This window comes from Watersipora subatra, chromosome 2, assembly GCF_963576615.1.
Source record: "Watersipora subatra chromosome 2, tzWatSuba1.1, whole genome shotgun sequence".
In the NCBI taxonomy this organism is placed as follows: Eukaryota; Metazoa; Bryozoa; class Gymnolaemata; order Cheilostomatida; family Watersiporidae; genus Watersipora; species Watersipora subatra.
In genome coordinates, this window is record NC_088709.1 from 29,972,386 (window position 1) to 29,993,857 (window position 21,472).

The 21,472-nt window shown below is 36.5% G+C and overlaps 2 protein-coding genes across 4 annotated transcripts in view; one reads left to right on the top strand and one right to left on the bottom strand.

Annotated features, from left to right (window-relative positions):
* LOC137386763 (non-lysosomal glucosylceramidase-like) overlaps nucleotides 1–21,472 on the bottom strand; it is a 59,939-nt gene that overhangs the window by 22,221 nt on the left and 16,246 nt on the right. For all 3 annotated transcript variants that reach the window (XM_068072895.1, XM_068072896.1, XM_068072897.1), the window contains exons 7-13: nucleotides 19,532–19,653; nucleotides 16,330–16,432; nucleotides 12,230–12,348; nucleotides 7,411–7,568; nucleotides 4,898–5,052; nucleotides 3,686–3,790; nucleotides 2,205–2,312 (exon numbers count right to left, since the gene is read on the bottom strand). In XM_068072895.1, the coding sequence (XP_067928996.1) occupies nucleotides 2,205–2,312; nucleotides 3,686–3,790; nucleotides 4,898–5,052; nucleotides 7,411–7,568; nucleotides 12,230–12,348; nucleotides 16,330–16,432; nucleotides 19,532–19,653 (870 nt within the window). The remainder of the gene's footprint in view (nucleotides 1–2,204; nucleotides 2,313–3,685; nucleotides 3,791–4,897; nucleotides 5,053–7,410; nucleotides 7,569–12,229; nucleotides 12,349–16,329; nucleotides 16,433–19,531; nucleotides 19,654–21,472) is intronic.
* LOC137387039 (negative elongation factor E-like) lies at nucleotides 9,115–10,725 on the top strand (the record flags this gene model as incomplete). The annotated part of the gene is given in 3 exon segments (XM_068073318.1): nucleotides 9,115–9,193; nucleotides 10,361–10,467; nucleotides 10,678–10,725. Coding segments are annotated over 3 exon segments (234 nt in total), but the record flags the coding sequence as incomplete, so codon positions are not given.

A 21,472-nucleotide genomic window follows, 5' to 3' on the forward strand; every position in this document is an offset into this window, starting at 1 on the left:
TGGCTGGTTAGAATTTTAGCGAGTAAGCGTCACATTTTTCCTTACGTGTGCAAGCAAAGTTAAAAAAGAAATGGGACGATCTTTTTATTTCGTTAATTAAACATCCTGAAGCAATTTACGACAAGGCTCACCTGGACTACATCAAAAAATATGGCGTCATTTAAAATATTTGGTCTTTCAATTCGAATGAAATGAGAGCACAAAACTATATGGAATTCGTTGGTAAATAAGTACAATAATTAAAAGACGTCATCCATTGCCATATGATGATATATTGTAAAAGAATTTTTCCGGGCTTTACTCAGGCACAATGTCGCTTGTGATTGTGTTGCATAAATGTAAAATGTTGCACCAATGTGTTGCATATATGTAAGAGAATGAGTGTGGTTTTCTTTCATGTAGAATAGAGGTAGATATGTAGAAGTAATGTGTCATACTCATCCTCATGAAGAATCTTTGACTGATTCATTTATGTAAAACCACAGTGCTATGATATAGACTGTTTTTGTTTGTTATGTACTCAGCATAGAAAAATATTCATATGTTAACAAAAAATATAATTTTGTTGATGGGAAGGGTTGGCAAAATCTTTGTATCGAGTGATTTGTTTTGAGCAGCCGAACGATCTTCTAACAAATCTGCTGCGTAATTATAATTGATAATTGTTCCTCAAAGTTTTTTTGTTTACAATAGAAATATTTAGCTCAAATACATAAAAACTACCAATGAAACAGTGTTCCGTCTCCATGCGTATGGTATCTACGAAGTGAAGTGACTTCGGATGCCATGTGACATGTGTCTTAGCCGAACCGAACCAACCTCCAAACCAAACCGACCAAAACCTAAGTCGGTTCGGCTATCGTGAGACCACAGCTTAAGCAGATATCATACTCTATCTTTGAGGAATTGCTACTAGATGTATATCCAGTCTAACCTGCTGTCAAACTACCTATGCCCATGGAGTACATGTAACAGATAAACACATGATTACTTTTACTTTCACCAATATATAACTCATTGCATCCCACGAGCCGTTCGACGTAGCACAGCGATTGAGTATGGCCGAAAGCCGCCTGGTGGGGCTTCAGTTAGCTTCATACAAATTGTCTCTGAGTAATTATTAAATTAGCCTATCATGTCTGTACTTGAATGAACAGAAACAATCATAGCCAATGAGCCAATAGAAAACGAGTTAAAGCCCACACTGAGCTGAGTTGCACTTTGTGAAAACACTTCTTTATCATAATTTTTTCTTCGCAATGATCAGCTGTGCCAGACACATTACACCAACTAAGGCTTTGCAAATTGTAGATGAATGGACTTCTGTTGATTATCTATTGATTATTAGTACTATTGACAGTGATTATTTTATTTTTGACAGTAATAATCAATTCCCTAAGCTAAAGTAATAGTGATAACTCTACTCAAAACCAGTCAATAAATCACCTAATACTAATTAGATGCTAATACTAATATATATAATTAATAATAATATATATAATTAATAATATAGAATGAATGTAATTATTAATAATAATAAATTAATAATAAATAATAATTAATTAAAATATATATAATTAATACTGATACTGTTATTTCTAATAATAATAATATACTAAATATAAATACCAAAAAATAATACTAATACAATATAAAGTCTTAAATCTATATATATGTATATAAATCTCAGTGTTTGTCTTTTGTTGGTCTGTCTGACAATGAAAAATCCACTTCGCACCAGGTCAAAGAAAAGGAAAGACCCACCAGGTCTGCCGACTAGCGTCCTGAACCACTACACTATGATTGTTCAACTAACTTAAGTAATGAATGATTGTGATGGCATTCATTACATCGGTTGAAATACTCACGCTTGAAGCACTTGGAATTATTAACTAGCGCAGTTGATTGTTACGCGTAACAATTATTTAAACCGGTTTCAAAGACCGCTATTGTTTTGTTATTGATGTAGATTACTAGCTCATGAGGTAAGCTATTCAAATTCACTGGGTAATTATTTTATTACCTGTGCAACATCTAGTACAAAATATAAACTAAATACTAATACTAAATAATAGAAATTCTAATAACACGTAATACTAATACTAATCTCAGAGAAAGGTAACTATAACAACTAGATCAGATAATCAAGTTATGTGTAGCTACAACTATATACAGTAGAGCAGGCCATGGAACAGTAAACTCACCTGGGTCACCAAGGTCATGTGGTACACAATGCTCCTCTTTAATAGGTGCAGTCTTTCCATCCATTATATAACTGATAATCCTGTCATTCGCTGTGTTGATTGCATGCGCTGTGGGAAGACAACTCAAAAAGGTAGTTAACATTAACGATATATATATATCGTGTATGTATATATATACATATATATATATATATATATATATATATATATATATATATATATATATAATACATACACATGTATGTGTACATGGTGTGTATTAGTAGTGTGGACTACACTAATCTGTATTGTAAACTGGAGATAGATTTAACATCAGCCTAATAACTTGTGAGCATTTAGCGCATACTGTCCACGGAGTCGCTTAAAAAGGGAAAGTATTAGTGGCATCACTACCAACTATATAATTAAAATTTTGGAGCGCTTTAAGTGAGGCAAAACTTTTCATATGACAAAAACCCTGAAGCTTACGATGATCCTGAATGCTATTAAAAACACTCAACAAGCTCAGGAAATATCTCCAGCCTGGAAGCAGACACCATGCTTCCTGAGCATTTTTTTATCTAAATGTAAAAAAGAAAAAAGGATATCAGTGATTTTTATACAGTGTAAAGCTTCACCAGAACTTTAGTACCCATTCTCCTGTATCTTCTGCACGGAATGGTTCCTTCACACTAATATCAGGATAACAAGGGGCCACTAGCAAAAATAAAATGAAATGTTAAAATTGTGACAAAATTGCAAACATCATTCTTAGAAAAGAAGTGGTCTCATGTATGGCTCATGTATATACACGACAATTATTTACTCAAAGAGTAAATAATTGTCGTGTATAACAAATCTAAACCCAAATTTCGGTAAATAACACTCGCAGTCTGTTTTTAATTCAGGTATGTGTGCTTTGTCTGAGTTGGAGAAAAGTTAATGCAAACAAGCAAACCTTGTCAATTTCAGTATAGAGTGCACCCTCAGGATACGATTACTCTGATATACTATTCTTTCACCTTACGAAGTTGAACATGATGACTTTTTCACCTCATCATATGAATCTTATTTCACATCTTATTATCCAACAAAGTTTGCGTTTGAGTTCAAATTTGGCAGACGGTGTGCTTACTGTATTAAGTACGTCAAAATAACAAAGACACCAAAATTCTGTTCGCCAAAAATATTTTCACAACATCTAAAAGAAACACAATGACCAATTTCTCTCAGTTCAGCAATTGTCGTGTGTAAAAAAGTGTATAAAAAGTAATATTTTTCCTTTAAAACCAGTAAAAAAGTTGGAGTTACATTCTCATCAAACAGAAGGTAGTGGTCAGATAACATTCCTGCTAACAAAATCAACTTCTTTGCGAAAACAGCAGTGTTCTGGCTTTTTTGCCGAACAATGCTAATGGTTCAGCATTAAAAGTCTTCGTGTTTATGATTTTCCTGTAGTGCTAAAACAAAGATCTGTTTCATGTTAACAGTAGGAGGCTTACCGACATCATACTGAAGTGAGAGCTGAAGCTTTGGCCAGTTCATGATGAGAGCGAATGATGCGTAGAAATGGACATCATATGTATTATACATCCTGTATTCATGACCTGCAGGTAAACAGGAGAGAGGATAACAGAAAAGATAATAATACAGTATGTGTTATGCATCCAGTAGTCAGGCTAAGCAGACAAACTGCTTACGGGGGAGATAACCAATAAAGTATATACAGTCAAATATTTTTATGTCGCTCATTCATTCCAAGGTCTGTTTCATATATTAAAACAAATAATCCCATAAGAATGGATTGGCATTTGGTTAATTTTTTTCTCTGTTCATAAAACCAATGGTAAATCCTGAATAAAAGTGCATTAGTACAAATGTAGTAGATAAAATACATGGAAAATAAATGAAGAAAAACTAGGTTATGTGTAAAAAATTAAATCGTTCGTCAATGAAAAAATTGTTGTTGCACATTTTACACACGCGAATTGAAAATAAAGGCATTTGAAACAGAGATACAATGTATAACCTACACTAACTGATACCAGGGTAAGTTAAAACCAACTTTACTTACACGCTTTTAATTATTTGTTTGCTTTACATAGTTGTTCTTACTTTTCACCAACCTCTCAATTTTCAGTTACACAATTGAAAAGCTTCAAAAATTGAATAGTAAAAAATTAATTTAATTATAGAATCAAATATGTGCTAGAGTGACTTATTGCATGTTAGAAACTTTATATGTCGATGCTGATAGCTAAAGCTTTGACTAGCAATTACGACCTGTAGAAACACAAAAAAATTGGAATAAAATGTTTATCCAACTGCAACCATAATTACAATCTAGTCCAAAAATAGTTTTGGTAAATTTTACTGTTTACAAATCTCCTTCACATATATTTCATAGTAACAACTAACAACCAGTCATACCGCATGACGTACTGAGTAGAATGAGAAATTGAAAGGTGACTCAAACCCCAAAATACTACTTGCAAGTACTCCAGACGATTAGGCAAACGCTGCTACAAACCATTAGTGTTAATTTGATCATCCTCACTACAGACTTGGTTAAACCTGATCACACCTAATAGCAAAATTATTTTACAGTAGAAGCTACAAAACCAATCATTCAAAAATGATACAAATTGCATCAAGTGTTTTCACATTTAATCAACTCATGAAGAACCTTGTGAGTCATGTTCAAGGTTTTCTACCTTCTAGATAGGCGAACTGGCCATACTCATTGATGAGCTCATTGGCATGTACCTCTACATCGGAGTTATCAGTTAGCTTATCCAGCCAGACACTTCCTCCATCGGAGACAAAATAGAGCTCATTGAAAATTGCTGATTTGTACCAGGATGGCAAGCTACAAATAAAAAGATATATTTGAGGTTTATGAAATGGTGGAGAGATTTGCTGAAAAATGCAGCACATCACAGATTATTGTAGATTTTAATGTTGGAAACATCAGTGTAGAGAAGAGCGCGGCATTAATTGAAGAAAAACGGTTACAAATGAATATCATTCATACGGCTCATTTTGGTTTCAATACACTATTCACTTTAATTCTTAAAGCTGCAAGCACACTCGGCAATCTTTACTATAATAGGAGCCATGTCTGTCTGTCTGTCCATTCTAAGATATTGGAAGTTAGGATAGAATATTGCTTCCAATGAAACTTGAACTGGAGACATCTGGCTTCCTACCCCTGACCTGGCTTGGTAGAGAGTCGGTAGATCGACTCGCACCAAGCCAGGCCAGGGGTACGAATGAACACCTGTACGACTTGACCAACTTCCAAAATGTCAGGATAATTGTTCAGATTCATATTGTCTGTGCTTTATCAGCACACCTGATGATCTCCCACTGCGCACTGAACCACCAGGGTATTAAAGTCTTTTCTACAATAAGTGTCATGTATGTATGTCCGTCCGTGCAAAGCCAAGGTTGGGAGTTAGAATAGAAGTTTGCGTCATACGGGATATGAACTAGTAGGCTAATATGTTATAAGCTTTTAGTCGATCTTTGCGACAGCCAATAAGCACATCAACCAATATATACTGTCAATCAATAGCGCATGGATAAGTAGGCTCTTCCTTCTCCATGCTTATTTATACAAACACTTGTTTTGCATGACAAACTCAACCTATACTCGATGCGCTGTGATTGGTTGTCACAACCGAACATTCATTGCCAAATTGAAAGAGTCGAAACTACAGTTGGACTAATTTGTTAAAACATTTCTACTCAACTGAAAATACAAGCTTTTTAAAATTTAACGGCTGATCAACATTCTCGTAAACTCTGTCTGATTATCGGCTAGTATCTACAACTTCACAAACCCTCAATCAATCACAATTGAAAAAGCGCAAGCGAAATTACACGTCAACAAAACAGGAAACAACTAGAACATCAACTGCACAAGTTCAGTTCAAACTTGTACAGCGGCCCCGACCAGACTTCGTCTACTTCAGTCGAGGTACCGTGTGTGCACTTCGACAGCTACAGTTCTGCTGCCTAATGGTCACCTCTTTAAATGATCAGATGCTAGCCAAAGCTATAAATCAAATTTTGTCTGATTAAAAGTTTTTACCTGCATAACTGGTTTAGGGGAGTTTTAATATTAATAAAAGCAAAAAACATGATGCCTATATTCAAAAATTTCATTTTTAAATTACTTCATCAAAATAAAACAAGTAATGTTCGAACAAGAAGGCGTTGTTATGGGATAGAAAAGCTCACGAAAAGGCTTTACTAAGATAAGTTTTTGGATGAAACAAATCTACTATAAATAAACCATATGAACTGTGAACCACTATAAATCTCTACCATAATAGCAGCAATATTTGTCCATCCTTCTGAGGTAAGGATAAAACTGTATCGCACAAAATTTGAAGTCAGACAGTCAGCTTAGCAGCCAGAAACGCTACCATCCGCGCCACGCGACCACCTTGCTGCGATTCGAAATGATTGTGTGTATAGTTATTACACCTAACCATCTCTCAGGGCACACTAAACTGCCAGAGTAGGTAGGGCCAGACTGCCTACTAGTCATTAAACCTGAACATGTGATATAGCACAAGTCTGTTTTGCAATACATCGAATACATTCTTAAAGCTTTTTGAGAAGACAAACTTTTACTAAATCATCATATCACTAATGAAAATGCATTTTTATCCCAATAAGGTCAGTTGAACAAATCAGATGGTGATACTAATTTTAAAACCGGGCTTCAAGTAAAAAATTGAACCCTAATAAACACAATGTTTCCAATGTGCGAATGATGTGGATTTGGAATTGTGCGCTCGTTGAGTTACTATGTGATAAGTGTTTCAAGGGACATTTGCATGCTGCGGATTATTTCGACACTTCGTTAAAAAAGACAAGGAATTCTAGTCCAGAGGTCATAGCGGCGCACTTCTGTCCCGCTTAGCAGTCCGCTTTCAAAATAGGAACGACTGAAGCGTGATAAATGTCTAAAATGGAATGGCTTGTGCAGCATTTTCTGGCGCAACATTTGCAAGCGCCATCTTTAGCAAACCTGAAATATTTGACAAAAGATTGTGATGAACAAAACCCGATATCGGGTTTATGCAAAGAGAAAGATGAATTGAATAAATTATCATTGTGCTCATATAAAGTCTGTCCTCAATATAATAAGCTGCTGGTGTTAAGTTCAACTAATTTTACGACAGACCATGTAAAAGATCAAAGATTCACTTACGATGAATTAAGGACAGTGCCCTGCCACTCTTCAATCTGTTTTTCCCAACTAGGATACGAGGCTAATGCATAAGCACACAACTCCTTTCCTGCCTCATCTCCTGAGAACCATCGGGCATATCGGCGTCTGTAGAACTGTTCCTTTGCTCCGAATTGAATCTACATAAAGAGTTTCTGATTGGATGGCAGTGAGAATACGAGATCATGATCAGAGTTGACTATAAAATCAAGAACTTGATACGTTAAGGGAAATGCATTTTTTCTTTATGAAGCTACACGTTCACGATGGACAAAATTTTAAAGTCCGGATGAAGATACTAAAAGTGCAACAACACGATTTTTCATGTTGAATTATGACCAAATTAGAGAAAACTTCATGTTTGGTGCTGACCTTATGAATATTTATGACATTTTGCTTTTATGTAAAATTGATAGTTTATTTATTGATTAATAATGAATCAATATTCTTTTATTGATCACTTTATATGAATATGCTATTTTAAAACGTGCAATACTAGCTATAAAGCAGAGAAACCTCTGTGAAAACACTTGAAACTTCATAGAGCTACTTTCGGATTATTTTGAACAATTCATAGCGCTCCAACATTTTGGCGACCTTGAGCAAGTCACAGCATGCTGTTTGCAGTGTTCCTGGTAGATATGAAATCACTGAAGCTCATTTTCAACAGCCCTCAGACTAAAGTCAGCTGTTTATTACTTAATTGCTGTCGATTTCTCAACTTTACTATTACTATAATAAAAAGGTTTCGGTAAAAACTGAAATATACGTGAACACAATACTCTAGTTTGTGATTTGTAACACCCCCAAAGTGATACAGACACACAATATGATTAGCAGTAATGCTTGAGTAACTAGAATACTTTTAAAAGGGAGATGACAGAGATGACCAGCGTGAATGTCTGACAAACAATAAACATGAGTTCACAAGTTTTTATAGCTAGTGAGGCACATGTAATTGCCTTGACACTACCGATTGATTTATCAGTGAGCTCAGCTAAATGCAAGGTTATTATACATTCAGCTGATTTGAATTTTTTTTCGAAATTCAGAGAAATCATTACCTACAAATTGAGTTTATCCAGTGATCTGCTTTGTATATAAAAACATTTGTAGGTTGAAACGAACATTCATATAAGAATGCAATGTAAATCGATAAATTAGTTACGCAGTCCCAAAAGCCAATGAGAAGTCCTTAACAAATAGAGGCAATTACACGAGTTTGGAAATCTTACAAATGCATTATACAGTGGTGTGAAAAATAAACGGACCACCTTATAAAACTTGATCATTGCTAGCGCTCAGCACTCAAGGTGATTAAATCCCTCATTAGGCTCCTGTTATTGGGTAGAACCAATACATAGTATACATCAAAAGAAAGTTTAGAATGAGTAGAACTTGATGAAACTAATTTTAGCTTGAAACAACAATGTTAGATAAGTTTTAGAGAGAGTCAAAGTTAGCAATTATTTTTTGCATTTTCACTCATTTTGAATAAAATTAAACCTCTATTTTATTTATGTTCAAACTTAAAGCAGTGATGCTACTCAGATCAAAGACGTTGTGTGAAACAATCCTCATGTCGTTACGTTTTGCACAACAGAATAATTTGTCTTTGGAGTTGCTAACTTGCTATAAAAGTGAACTTCTAGCGTTGGTAGATTCATTTAGCCAAACATCGACATCATGCCTCGTCATCTTACAGAAGCAAAGCGAGCAGTCATCGTACACCTTTACCAGGAACCGTTTGATGGTGTTACAAACAGTACTTTTAGCAATCTTTACTTCTTTGGCAATCTCCCGCTGTGATTTGCCTTCCAGGTAAAGGTGTACGATGACTGCTCGCTTTGCTTCTGTAAGATGACGAGGCATGATGTCGATGTTTGACTGAATGAACCTACCAACGCTAGAAGTTCACTTTTATAGCAAGTTAGCAACTTCAAAGACAAATTATTCTGTTGTGCAAAACGTAACGACATGAGGATTGTTTCACACAACGTCTTTGATCTGAGTAGCATCACTGCTTTAAGTTTGAACATAAATAAAATAGAGGTTTAATTTTATTCAAAATGAATGGAAATGCTAAAAATAATTGCTAACTTTGACTCCCTTTAAAACTTATCTAACATTGTTGTTTCAAGCTAAAATTAGTTTCATCAAGTTCTACTCATTCTAAGCTTTCTTTTGATGTATACTATGTATAGGTTCTACCCAATAACAGGAGCTTAATGAGGGATTTAATCACCTTGAGTGCTGAGCGCTAGCAATGATCAAGTTTTATAAGGTGGTCCATTTATTTTTCACACCACTGTATATATCAGAAAAATGTAACAAATGAAATTTATAAATACTGATATGATGAATGACAACCGTAGGAAAATGGAGGACAAATGCAAATTGATCCGTAGAACGTTGAATCGTGTCCTCAAACATGCTGCCACCTAATGGTAAACGACGCAATGGTAATGCTTCCAAAACTCCAAACATAGTGTATTCGAAAATATTACCAGCACAGACTCAAATATTTGTTCAGATTTCAAATCGAGTGTTTAAATAATCGAGCATTTAAGTAACCGTGAAAACAGGTTCGACCACCTATTATAGAAATAAACTTTACAGTACACTGATAGACACTGTTATCATAGGCATGAGAATCCCAATGACACAATACAAATGCCCAATAAACTTCAATAAACCCCAATAGAGGGAGCGAGAAAGAGCGAGAGAGAGGGAGAGAGAGAACGAGTGAGAGAGACAGAGTGAGCAGGAGAGGGAGAGAAGAGAGAAAGAGGACAGAGAGAGAGGAAGGGAGCGGGAGAGAGGGAGAGAGAAAGAGGGAGAGAGGGAGAGAGAGAGAGAACGAGTGAGAGAGACAGAGTGAGCAGGGGAGAGAGAGAGAAGAGAGAACGAGTGAGAGAGACAGAGTGAGCAGGGGAGAGAGAGAGAAGAGAGAACGAGGACAGAGAGAGGGAGAGAGGGAGATAGAGAAAAGAGAGAGAAAGAGAGAGGGAGAGAGAGGGAGAGAGGAGGAGAGAGAGGGAGAGAGAGAGAGAGAGAGGGGGAGAGATAGAGAGAGAGAGGGGGAGAGAGAGAGAGGGAGAGAGAGAAAAGAGAGAGAGAGGGAGAGAGAGAGAACGAGTGAGAGAGACAGAGTGAGCAGGGGAGAGAGAGAGAAGAGAGAACGAGGACAGAGAGAGAGAGAGAAAGAGAGAGAGGGAGAGAGAGATAAAGAAAAGAGAGAGAAAGAGAGAGGGAGAGAGGGGGAGAGAGAGGGAGAGAGAGAGAGAGGGAGATAGAGAAAAGAGAGAGAAAGAGAGAGGGAGAGAGAGAGAGGGAGAGAGAGGGGGAGAGAGAGAGGGAGAGAGAGAAAAGAGAGAGAGAGAGCGAGCGAGAGTGAGAAAAAGAGATGAAGAGGGGAGAGAAAGGAGTGAGAGATGAGTGAGAGAATAAAAGAGAGAGTGAAAGAGGAGAAAGTGCGAAAGAGAATAGTGAGACAGAGGGAGGTGAGAGAGAAAAAATCGAGAGAGAGAAAGCAAAAGAGTAGAGAGAGAAACTCTAGGTTTGATGCCTTTCTTGTCAGCACCGGTGATCTTGCCCTAGTATCTTCACTCTACTTTGTCGCTTGCAGGTCAAGTTCACTATTATTACAGCGGTGCATCCTCAGGATACGATTTTAATCCATTTCAGAGTTGGCATTGTATATTGAAAAAATCGAATGTAGGGGAATAGAAACCACGATAGCATAAACTTTGAATTCACCTCAAATAAGTTTAGCTTCCTAAACACACACGTAAAGCAAAGTTTTAGTATGTATTTTTAACTATTTTCCTGAATATCAACTTTTTATCACTAAAATTTTATCATCTAATGGTTTCTGGCTCCATTTTCAATATATATTTTGTCGATCTCATTAAAACATTTTTTAACCTAATTCAGCAAGTAAGCCCAAAAGATGCTGTTTTCGTAATGAAGTGGATTTTGGTTAGCAAGTTAATGGAAGTTGTCTGACCACATCTTATGTGTGAAGGGATTGCAACTCCAACCTTGCTACTGATTTTAAAAAGAAATTTTTCCCGTTTTACACACAAGAGTTGCTGAGCTGAGAGAAATCGGTCATCCTGTCTCTTTCAGGCGTTGTGAAAATGTTTTCGGCAAACAGCATTTCAGCGTGTTTGATATATAGTAGCATTCTATCATTCTAGTTGGAACGGATGACAGTCCCAGTTCCATGCTACTACAGTTGTGAGCTGCGTGCAATAGGAAGTGAGAATATAGCCTGTCTCTCAACAAAGAAACCACACATAGAGGTATTTACGGTAGTTTGATGTAATGCCTTAATGATTAGTTGACCATACACTCAGGTTATCTCCATTACAACGCTTTAGTTCCAACAAATGTTACACTATTAATTTCAATTTATATCCAAACATTGTGGCAGATGCACTACAAAGTCTGACTACAACCAAAATAACTCTAAAAAGAGATAGTTTCATAAAAAATGCTAATTGGGAGTTTAGTGCCCTTGTAAACACAAACTTGCTAGAGCCTTAAATTTACTTTATTTGATTGTAAAAGCCGACACTATGTAATGTTCACTCAATTTTCCAAACTGAATAATGATGTTGCACATTCCAAGTGACAGCGAAAACATTGGAAGACCTCAGACTCACCTGTGGCATGTGCCAGGCTAGACCCATTCCAAGTGACAGTGAAAACATTGGAAGACCTCAGACTCACCTGTATCATGTGCCAGGCTACCTCAGACTCACCCGTGGCATGTGCCAGGCTACCTCAGACTCACCTGTGGCATGTGCCAGGCCAGACACATTTCAGCTTGAGCAGTTGTACCACTCTTTACATAACTTTCTACACATATGGCAGCTGCTGACTTCTTGCCGGCAGCAGTTGGCTCGGAACGATCTGTGAAAGCAAAGACGTCATGAGCAGAGGAAACAATTTTCCTAATATTACACCAGAAAACTACATTGATTGACGGTCAAGACAAACAATACGATTGAAGTAAATGCAACGGTTGTACAGCAAGAATAATTAACTTACTCCTGTAATAATACCTTACTTCAAAGTTAAATGTTACAGCATTGTAAACAAAGAACTGTATAACCCACACCATCTGTATGCGCCTGGGACAAATAATAAAATGCCCGCTTTATGAGTAACTAGAAGCCCTGCACGCCGCATAATACCTTTCATTTCAATCAGATAGCCTGCAGGTGGGTGTTTGAGAGGCTGGTTTTCAAGAACCGTTGAACAAAATTTTGAAACCGAATGTTTTAGCAACCTGGAGGAAGGCATGGAACATCTGCATTTAAAGCTTGGACAAAAATAGCTAAAAGAAATGAAAATGCACAACATTTACGCAGACTATCGAACAGACATACCCGCATGTGCACACAATTTCAAAGCGAGATTAATTTATGTAAAATTAAAATAGCATTGTCTTTAAACACATGATTTCACAATCCCACAGTGTTTGCCACTTTAATAACTCTTCAATTTAAAGTATTTACTAGTTTGCTGACTTGTTGCCCGACAGACTTGCTACTTGGTATCCGTAAAAGACATGAAAGGCTTGGAATAGATTAATGAAAGATGGTAATGCTCATAGAGCATCCAAAATCCTAGAGCATAGCCAAGGGTCAGAAGAAAAGCGTGTTTATAAGACGGGGTTAATCCAATACACAAAAACTTGTAAACAGTTGGCCACAAGGGTACGCGAAAAAACAATGTTTTTTATTTTCAATTTGCGGATAAACAGATAAGAGCAAAGGCTAAGTGAATAATGACTATCAAAAACAACTTCTCAGCTTCTTTTGCTGTACGGATGGTATGGATAAATCTACAACTTTAACCAAATTTGTTCTCGGGAAATGTTTTAAGCACATGCTGGTTATTTGAGCAAGTAATTAAAATGCCATACATATATCTCTTGCATGCGATTTAGAGTCTTTCTTATTTTGTTAAAAAGTGTGACTAGGATATGGCTAAGTCGATGTCATTAATAGAGCGAGTTAAGGACAGACAACTTCATTTTAACCCTAGACAAGGTACTTCCAGAATACCTTAGTTGTTTCCAAGGAAGCTTGTTTATACATTCCAAATGGCTCGAACTGCTGGCATTGATGCAAATGCCAAGGCATAAATTTACATATGTACTGCTAGCCAATTCAGGAATGCTTAACGTTGCTTTGTTTGGCACATGCCATGTGATATGACTCCCGCAGCATATTAAACCGATTAAAAAAACTACAGATCAAACCTTTTTTATTTTAATAAAATGTGTTTAAAAATAATAAATAAAATTTAGAAATATAAAAATGGATGAACTTGCGAAGTACCGTGTGAACTATTGGGCAAGTAGCTGCCACAATTGTAGTCAGCAGCAGACAGCAGAAGCCAATAACAACATTTACAATTGATGAACATGAAAATGTGAGTACCTTCCCAAGAAATTTCCACAATGTAGCGGAAGTAACCGAACGGTACGATGAAGAGACACTTAGACTAAGATTAGCACTATAAGACAAGGCGTTTGGACATAGACAAGGCCTCAACTATGAAGAACTTGTAGAAGCATTAATAGCAATATTCGACATATCAAATGAAGAAGCAAGGATGGAGCTCAACCACCTGAGACTTAAACTAATGGAAGACATCTTTGCTCTTGTTGAGGAGTTGATGAAACTATCAATAATAGCTAAATCTGCCCTGAGAGAGGCAGCTATAGTTGAGAAAGCTACAGAAGAGCTCATAGAAACTATAGAAGATAAACACTGCACAAGAGAATTCTGTCTACAAGGACCCGTAGATTTCAACAATGCCCTAAGAAGGATATCAATGATCATCCATGCAGAGGTGAGCAAGGTGAACCCAAACTTAGCTTTAACATTAATCAAAAAACACAAGTTTGAGATTTGGGAAAATAGTCGCAATGTAATCTGCTCTAAGGATGTGTAAGAGAGATCCCTGTCGAGAAAAATTATTTCACTCTATGGTTAGACTACCTGCAGGAAATACTAAACATATGAGAAACATTACGCGCGTGGAGAAATGGGTCGATAAAAATAAAATATTTGCCACTGGCATAATGGTGGGTCAATGGCAGTTCATCGACAGAAATGGTTTCACAAGCTATGAAAAATACCAGCACTCCATTACCACAACCTAATATACTTTGTACCTTAGCTAACTGCCTAAACTATAGAAGAACAGTAATATCTTGAGATACGAGTACCTCGGCCTACGAGAACTTTGACAAAAAATAAAAAAATAAGGAAAAATTTTGCTTTGAGATACAAGACTAGTTAGAGATCTGAGACAGTTCCCGATGCAGCCGCTAAGTGGCCGAGTATGCGAGACGCGGCTTACAAGAACATTATCTTTCTTATTTGTCATCGGATCATAAAGGATTTAAAAAGGTCGGTTGAAAGTGAATGTTAAAGGGAGTCTAAAGTAAGGAACAAAAATAAATGATACAGTCTACCGAAAAGAAGAAACAATCCAACAAGAACATACAAGAAAATCAAATACGAGCAAAATTTCAAGCAAGTTACTCCCTTGAGATATGAGAAACCTTTGAGATACGAGCATACGAGCCATTCTCAAAGGGCAAGTATGCGAGAGGCCGCTTTTGAGAACAGCACCGCTTAGTCTTTCTTGTCGAGTCAGTTTGAAAAACACTTTAAACAGGTCGGCTAAAAGTTGAGTTATAGTGAAAGCGAAGGAAAAAGCGACAAGCCGAAAATAGATAATAAAAAATTAGGACAGCGACAAAATTAAAGTCAAGTTTCGTCAAAGAATAAAACTTAGCCGTAAGTGTTTGGTAAACTAAATTGGTTTAAGTTCAATTAATTTAAAGTTCATGTACTGCGACGTATCGTCACAAAAGTTCAGTGTACCAAACGCGTTGCTCTCACACCACCATTAGCCACCATGTCTGTCTAGAAGGTGAGAGCTCCATACAGTACTGTACATAGAAATGTTACATTTTATTGCTGATCATAACCACTAAATAGATAATTGTTACTTTGTGAGCCTAAGTACTTTATTATAACAATTAAAGACACCTTTTTCCATCGTCATATCCTGTTTTAGGTGATTTTTTCATAGAATGAGAATGGATTAATTTGTATTTAGTTATTTGATATAGGAAATATTGCATTAATATACAAGCACATCGACATATGACTTCAGTCCCAGAATGCACCAGTCAGTCCCAGAATGCACTAATCTACTATGTTGAGCTCTGACTGTGATAAAAAATGAAAATGAAGACCAAACTAGAATTAAGTTTGAAGTAAAATTAAAACTTATTTTCAAGTGTCTGAACAGTAAGCTAAACTTATTTAAGTTAAATTCAAAGTTTATGTTATGTTACGTAGCTTCACAAAAATGTAGTGTACCAAACGTGCAGCCGTCAAGTCTTTCACGTCGCCACTAGCAGCTACCACTTGTATTGAATGTACATACACCCATACAGTACCATATATAGTAATGTTACATTTCCTTGCAGATAATAACCACTAGATAGGTATTAGTTACTTTGTGAGTGTAGGTGGAAAATTAGAACTATTAAAAATATTTTTTTCCATTGCGACATCCTGTTTTTTCAAAGGGTGAGAACGAATTAATTTAGTCATAATATTTAGCTATTTTATAAAGGAAAAATTGATTTAAGATACGGGTGAATTGATATACGAGCTTAGTCCCAGAACACTTCAAGCTCGTTTCTTAAGGTAGTACTGTATGTAAAAGTACATGCCAGTTATGGCTCGCCACCTATGACAGAGAGGTTTGGTAGAGATAGGATAAGACCCATCTCAAGGCTTGTCTGGTTCCACAGGAGGAGACAACCCTTACCAGCTTCACTTATAATTTACTCACCTAAATCAGAGCTAAAGTGGCCATTCTCTGCAAGTTCATTCCAGAGGTCAGCCCCTGTGCCGTGAGGGTCAAAGTAAAGGCATTGACTGACTTTTGCTGATTCCTAAAATGGAAACTCAAATTGTGATTCTACAGGGGTGAGTTTTCATGATAGAAAAAAATCTATCCTTTACTAGGATTGCATGAAATGATGGTACCTTGAGGATTTAGTGAGTTGAAGAATGGTTCATGGACGTACTATAACTATAGCTATTTTAAAACAAGTAATTGACGACCACTTTAAAATCTAGCACACAGATATCTTTATCGCAGACCTAAGTGCTATAGATAAATTTACAAGTACAGCACTTGAGTTAAGCTCCAACCAGACAATTCGCAAATTTTTCAGGAAACAATGGTAGGCCTACATTAGCGATTTGGTCAGCACATGTATGAATGCAAGTTACTGCGTAGAAGGAAGGTTTACTAACATACTATAGTTTTTGACTGAAATCCATTATATCAAACTGTATCATCGTGCAGTCGTAGGTTTTCCGACAATAATGACATCACACAGAAAATATTAAGGCAATTTATATTATTTAGATAAGCCTCCTCTCGGAATAGACCAAGTTCTATATGACAAGTTTTGGGAAATTGAATAGATGTGACATCAAGCGCCAATTGCCCAAGACCAAATCTTTAATATACCATCCCATAACAGAAGGTGGGCAGACTAAGTGGAGAGTGGGGGCGTTCAATGAAAAGGTGGAACTATATTTTTCAAACCTTCTCTTATAGTGGCGTTATATTAGAAGTGGCGTTCAAATAGAGGTTTTACAGTAATTTTCTGTAGTTGATCTCCATGATATAAATTGCTATTGTTCGACAAGCAGTCTAACAACACTTATTTGAAAGTGAAATTGAATGAAATTAATGACTGTAACAAATAGATTACCACCATTAATACTATTATTAGAGCCATCAGAAACCAAGATAAACCTCATATACAGTTTTGTAATGATTGCTGGTTAGTTTTTGTGTTATGTAAAGTCTCGATTGATGTCAGTTGAAAATGAAACCATGTGGTTGTTAAGTTCAAAACAACCTATCTAACAAACCACCTATCTATCAAAACAAATCTAACTGACAATAAAAAGGTAGACATTCTCGACCATGTTGGCACACCTGTTACACACTGTAAATTTGTCATACTGTAATGGAGCTGGCAAGCATAAATGGCATTTAGCGCCAGTTTTGCCAAAACCTCCTCCATAAAACGTATTGGTGGCCAACAATTCACAACAAAATTTTAATTTTTTGCATTTCTACTTAAATTATCATTACATTAAAACTTTTGATACAACCTGAAATATTTTCGTGTTAAAAAATGGTTATTTTAAATTTCATTAGGACTTTTTAGAGGTTTTTATTTTAATAGGCAGCATTGTGCATTTTAATTGTTAGAATTATCAAGCTGTAAGCTACATGACAAGCCAAAACCCATCACATTTGTTTGAGCTATGCTAAAGAGAGTTAAACATTGACTTGGAGATGTTTTATTGGAAGGTGCATGTTTATGCCCAATCGGTAACACTGTGTAATAAGATTACAAATCCATCAGCACAGGAAACAAAGAATCGAAACTGGGTGTTTGTTTGCAGGAAGTTATTTCCAAGGCAGCTGTGCCAATTACATGTCCATGGACAATATTGGATATTATTCGCTAAACTAGGCAAAAACAGAGAATAAAATGCAGCCCAAACAAAGCGAGTTCTCCTGGTTATGACTGATATAAAAAGTTTTCTAAACACAAAATTAATTTTCGTCTTTTAGTCTAGACAATCTATAAACTTCAGTGGTTTATTATGCTAAAATTTGCAAACAAAAGACTGTTTGATATACGAAAACCCGGTGTATTGAATAACATTGGCTAACAATGTTCTGTTTGTTAAATGCAACTAAAGTCAAATAGAATTGAACAAATACTGTGATTCACAGCAGCAAATGTTGGTAAAGCCATTCCTATGGTATAATCATAGATAAAGACCTACAAAGACATTCTGGAGCAGATTCACACAATGTGAAAGTCAGTGTAACTATATCATTAATAGAGAACAATTCAATAAAATATGGCTCAAGTCAAGGAGTTAATTCATCAACCAAGCTCAAGAGGATTAATAGCCTTAGTTTTATAACAGACAAGCGTTTGCATGTCTACATCTTTTTGGTATGAATGCCGCAGTTAGATTTTAAGAGAACGTTGATAATGTACAAGTGACATTCAAAAATGAACTATACACTTTAAAAAGGAAATTTTTGCGATGTTTAACATAGCGGCAATTAACATGGTGTTTATATTTTATTTCTTAACTTTTTCTAGAATGCAACTTGAGCTTTTCAGCTCTAGACACCTCAATTAGTCTAGTAAATCTTGACTTGAGTAAACTTAGGAGTTGTCCACTCATTTAGCTTTCATACGTAGCAAACCTCTGTTCAAATTGTGTATACATGTCACAAAAGAAACATCAGCCAATCAGGGAAGCTATGTCAGAACATTTGTGTAAGGTTTACTGACAGTAACCTAACAAACATCGACGAATTTATTCTCAAATTTCATTGGAGCATCTTTCATTCAGCAGGAAAACAGTCACATTTGAACTATCCCTCATGAGTCCAGCATAAACAGTATAAGCTCTTCTATACCGATTATGACTAAACAATAACCAACCATCAGAAGTTGCCTCAAAAACTCTCAGCGACAAAATTTCACCTTTACACAGACAAATAGCTTTCTACTTACAGACTAACAAGGTAATGCGTGCCGAGTTGACTTACCATGCAGTGAGACTAATAACACATTTTACACAAATAGCATTGAGTTTAGAGAATTTTAAAAAGTGATGCACTATTCAGCAAGTTTTAAACTTTACAAAGATCCAACACTTGAGAGGCCGTTAGTACAATCCTTCTAGGTCATCAACAGCACCTAGTGTATCCACAATTTAAACTAATAAGCAAAGAAAAACCTGGGGGGATGGCACACCAACAATTGAAAGTTGTGCTATAGACGAGTCTCAAGTCTCTAAAACACTAAATGCACCTCCTTAAAGTATGCAATATCAGTGCGACCCTCATGATATGTCTTCAACTAAGAATGGACTTAAAATTGGTGAACTGATATTATACAGAGTGTGAGCTGTATCAATAAGCCTCCACAAACCGTCTGTTTGGCAGCTAAGAGATAGGTGCAGTTCATCTCATTTAGTTTCTGGTGGATTCCAATTCCTGAGATCGTTTGTCCTGCTGGTTCTGGCGAATATGAGAACCGCTCATTCCACATCCCTGGATAACATAGGAAAATGATTTGAAGCAATCGCTGCGAAATACAGTGAAAAGCAAAAGTGAAACTATTACAAAGCTTTCAAGCTAAATTGTCAGAGAATTAAGTAATAACTAAGAGCAAACTACTAACAGCATCTTGATAAGTACCATCAGCACAAGAACTGTGTGGTGGTGGCTGGGTTAACTGCCAGATCTCTATCAGGAAACAACAGAAATCTCGCAAACCGGAACCACTAATTGATTTTAGGCAAACTGAATGTTCCCCCTAAGATCTGTTCTCTCACCAGAAAAATGTATTTTAAACAATACATATCAAATCGTTTATTTTATTGACTAACTGTTGCCGCTTTTTTGTTTTATTACTTTTGTACGGCTCAATTTGAAAACTCAGATACAACGAATTAAATCAATGATTTAATTCATTGATTATTTGATTGATGTTCTGGTGCCAACTCTGCTTGTCACATAAATTAAGCAGGTATGTAGAGGTACTGGTCATCCCTTGAATATCCATTAACTATTCCCTACTAATAAATTAGGCTTGTACACATCTTACAGGCAGACAATATACGCTGTACCCAGCTGCTGAGGCTATAATAGTAAAAGCAACAGCTAATCCAAATGGGCATGGCAGTCCACCAATACGACCTGTTCACATTGCAACAGAGAATCAGTAAACTGATAAAAGGGCCACTGAGTCAAAGAGTTAGTGTTAATCTTTGAATGGAATCCATAGTGGCCAACCCAGGACTTCTCATCAGCTCGTATGTTGACTGATGCACGACAAGTTTGAATGGAATCCATAGTGGCCAACCCAGGACTTCTCATCAGCTCGTATGTTGACTGATGCACGACAAGTTTGAATGGAATCCATAGTGGCCAACCCAGGACTTCTCATCAGCTTGTATGTTGACTGATGCACGACAAGTTTGAATGGAATCCATAGTGGCCAACCCAGGACTTCTCATCAGCTCGTATGTTGACTGATGCACGACAAGTTTGAATGGAATCCATAGTGGCCAACCCAGGACTTCTCATCAACTCGTATGTTGACTGATGCACGACAAGTTTGAATGGAATCCATAGTGGCCAACCCAGGACTTCTCATCAGCTCGTATGTTGACTGATGCACGACAAGTTATTAGATAAGCTCGAACTGGAGAACATTCTCAGCAAAAAATCAGCAACTGATAGAATGGTTTTTAATAATAAAAATCATCAGATCAGACAGGTAGAACAGCGCTGCTGTCTAATTTTTGCCGGTCTTCCTCTTTTGTATGATGCCTATCATAGCACATAAACTGTTTGTGAAGAAATAAAGTGACAGCTCCAGTCAGTAATGATATAATTATTTGCTAATGAAACATGAAGGTCGGTTGCGCCTGACAGAATCCGATTGAGCTAGAACAATAATGTTATGTTCAACTTTGCACGTCTGCAGACAACTTTGGGAGCAGGTTTGATATTGTGTGCGACACCAGATCTTGTGAGTGAGCAAAGAATCATACTTCACGCTGACATTCCCGCGGCAAATTGACAGCTCTATGTCTATGCTGGATTGACATATGTTGTACTACCACACATCTGTGAATTGGATGCAATCTTATTTTATCAGTTTTGTCGATGCATATTTTAGTTTACCAGTAATCTAATTTAAAAGGAAATGGATGGGCTCACTATAAGTTTAATATAACTATTAATTGCCCTATACTAAGTTCTTCTTGATTAAACACCAAAAATAAAAGATGGCACACTTTGCTAGATTAACATCAATTAGGTTAGGAACCTCTACACACTGTGGATGCTTGGATTCAATCAT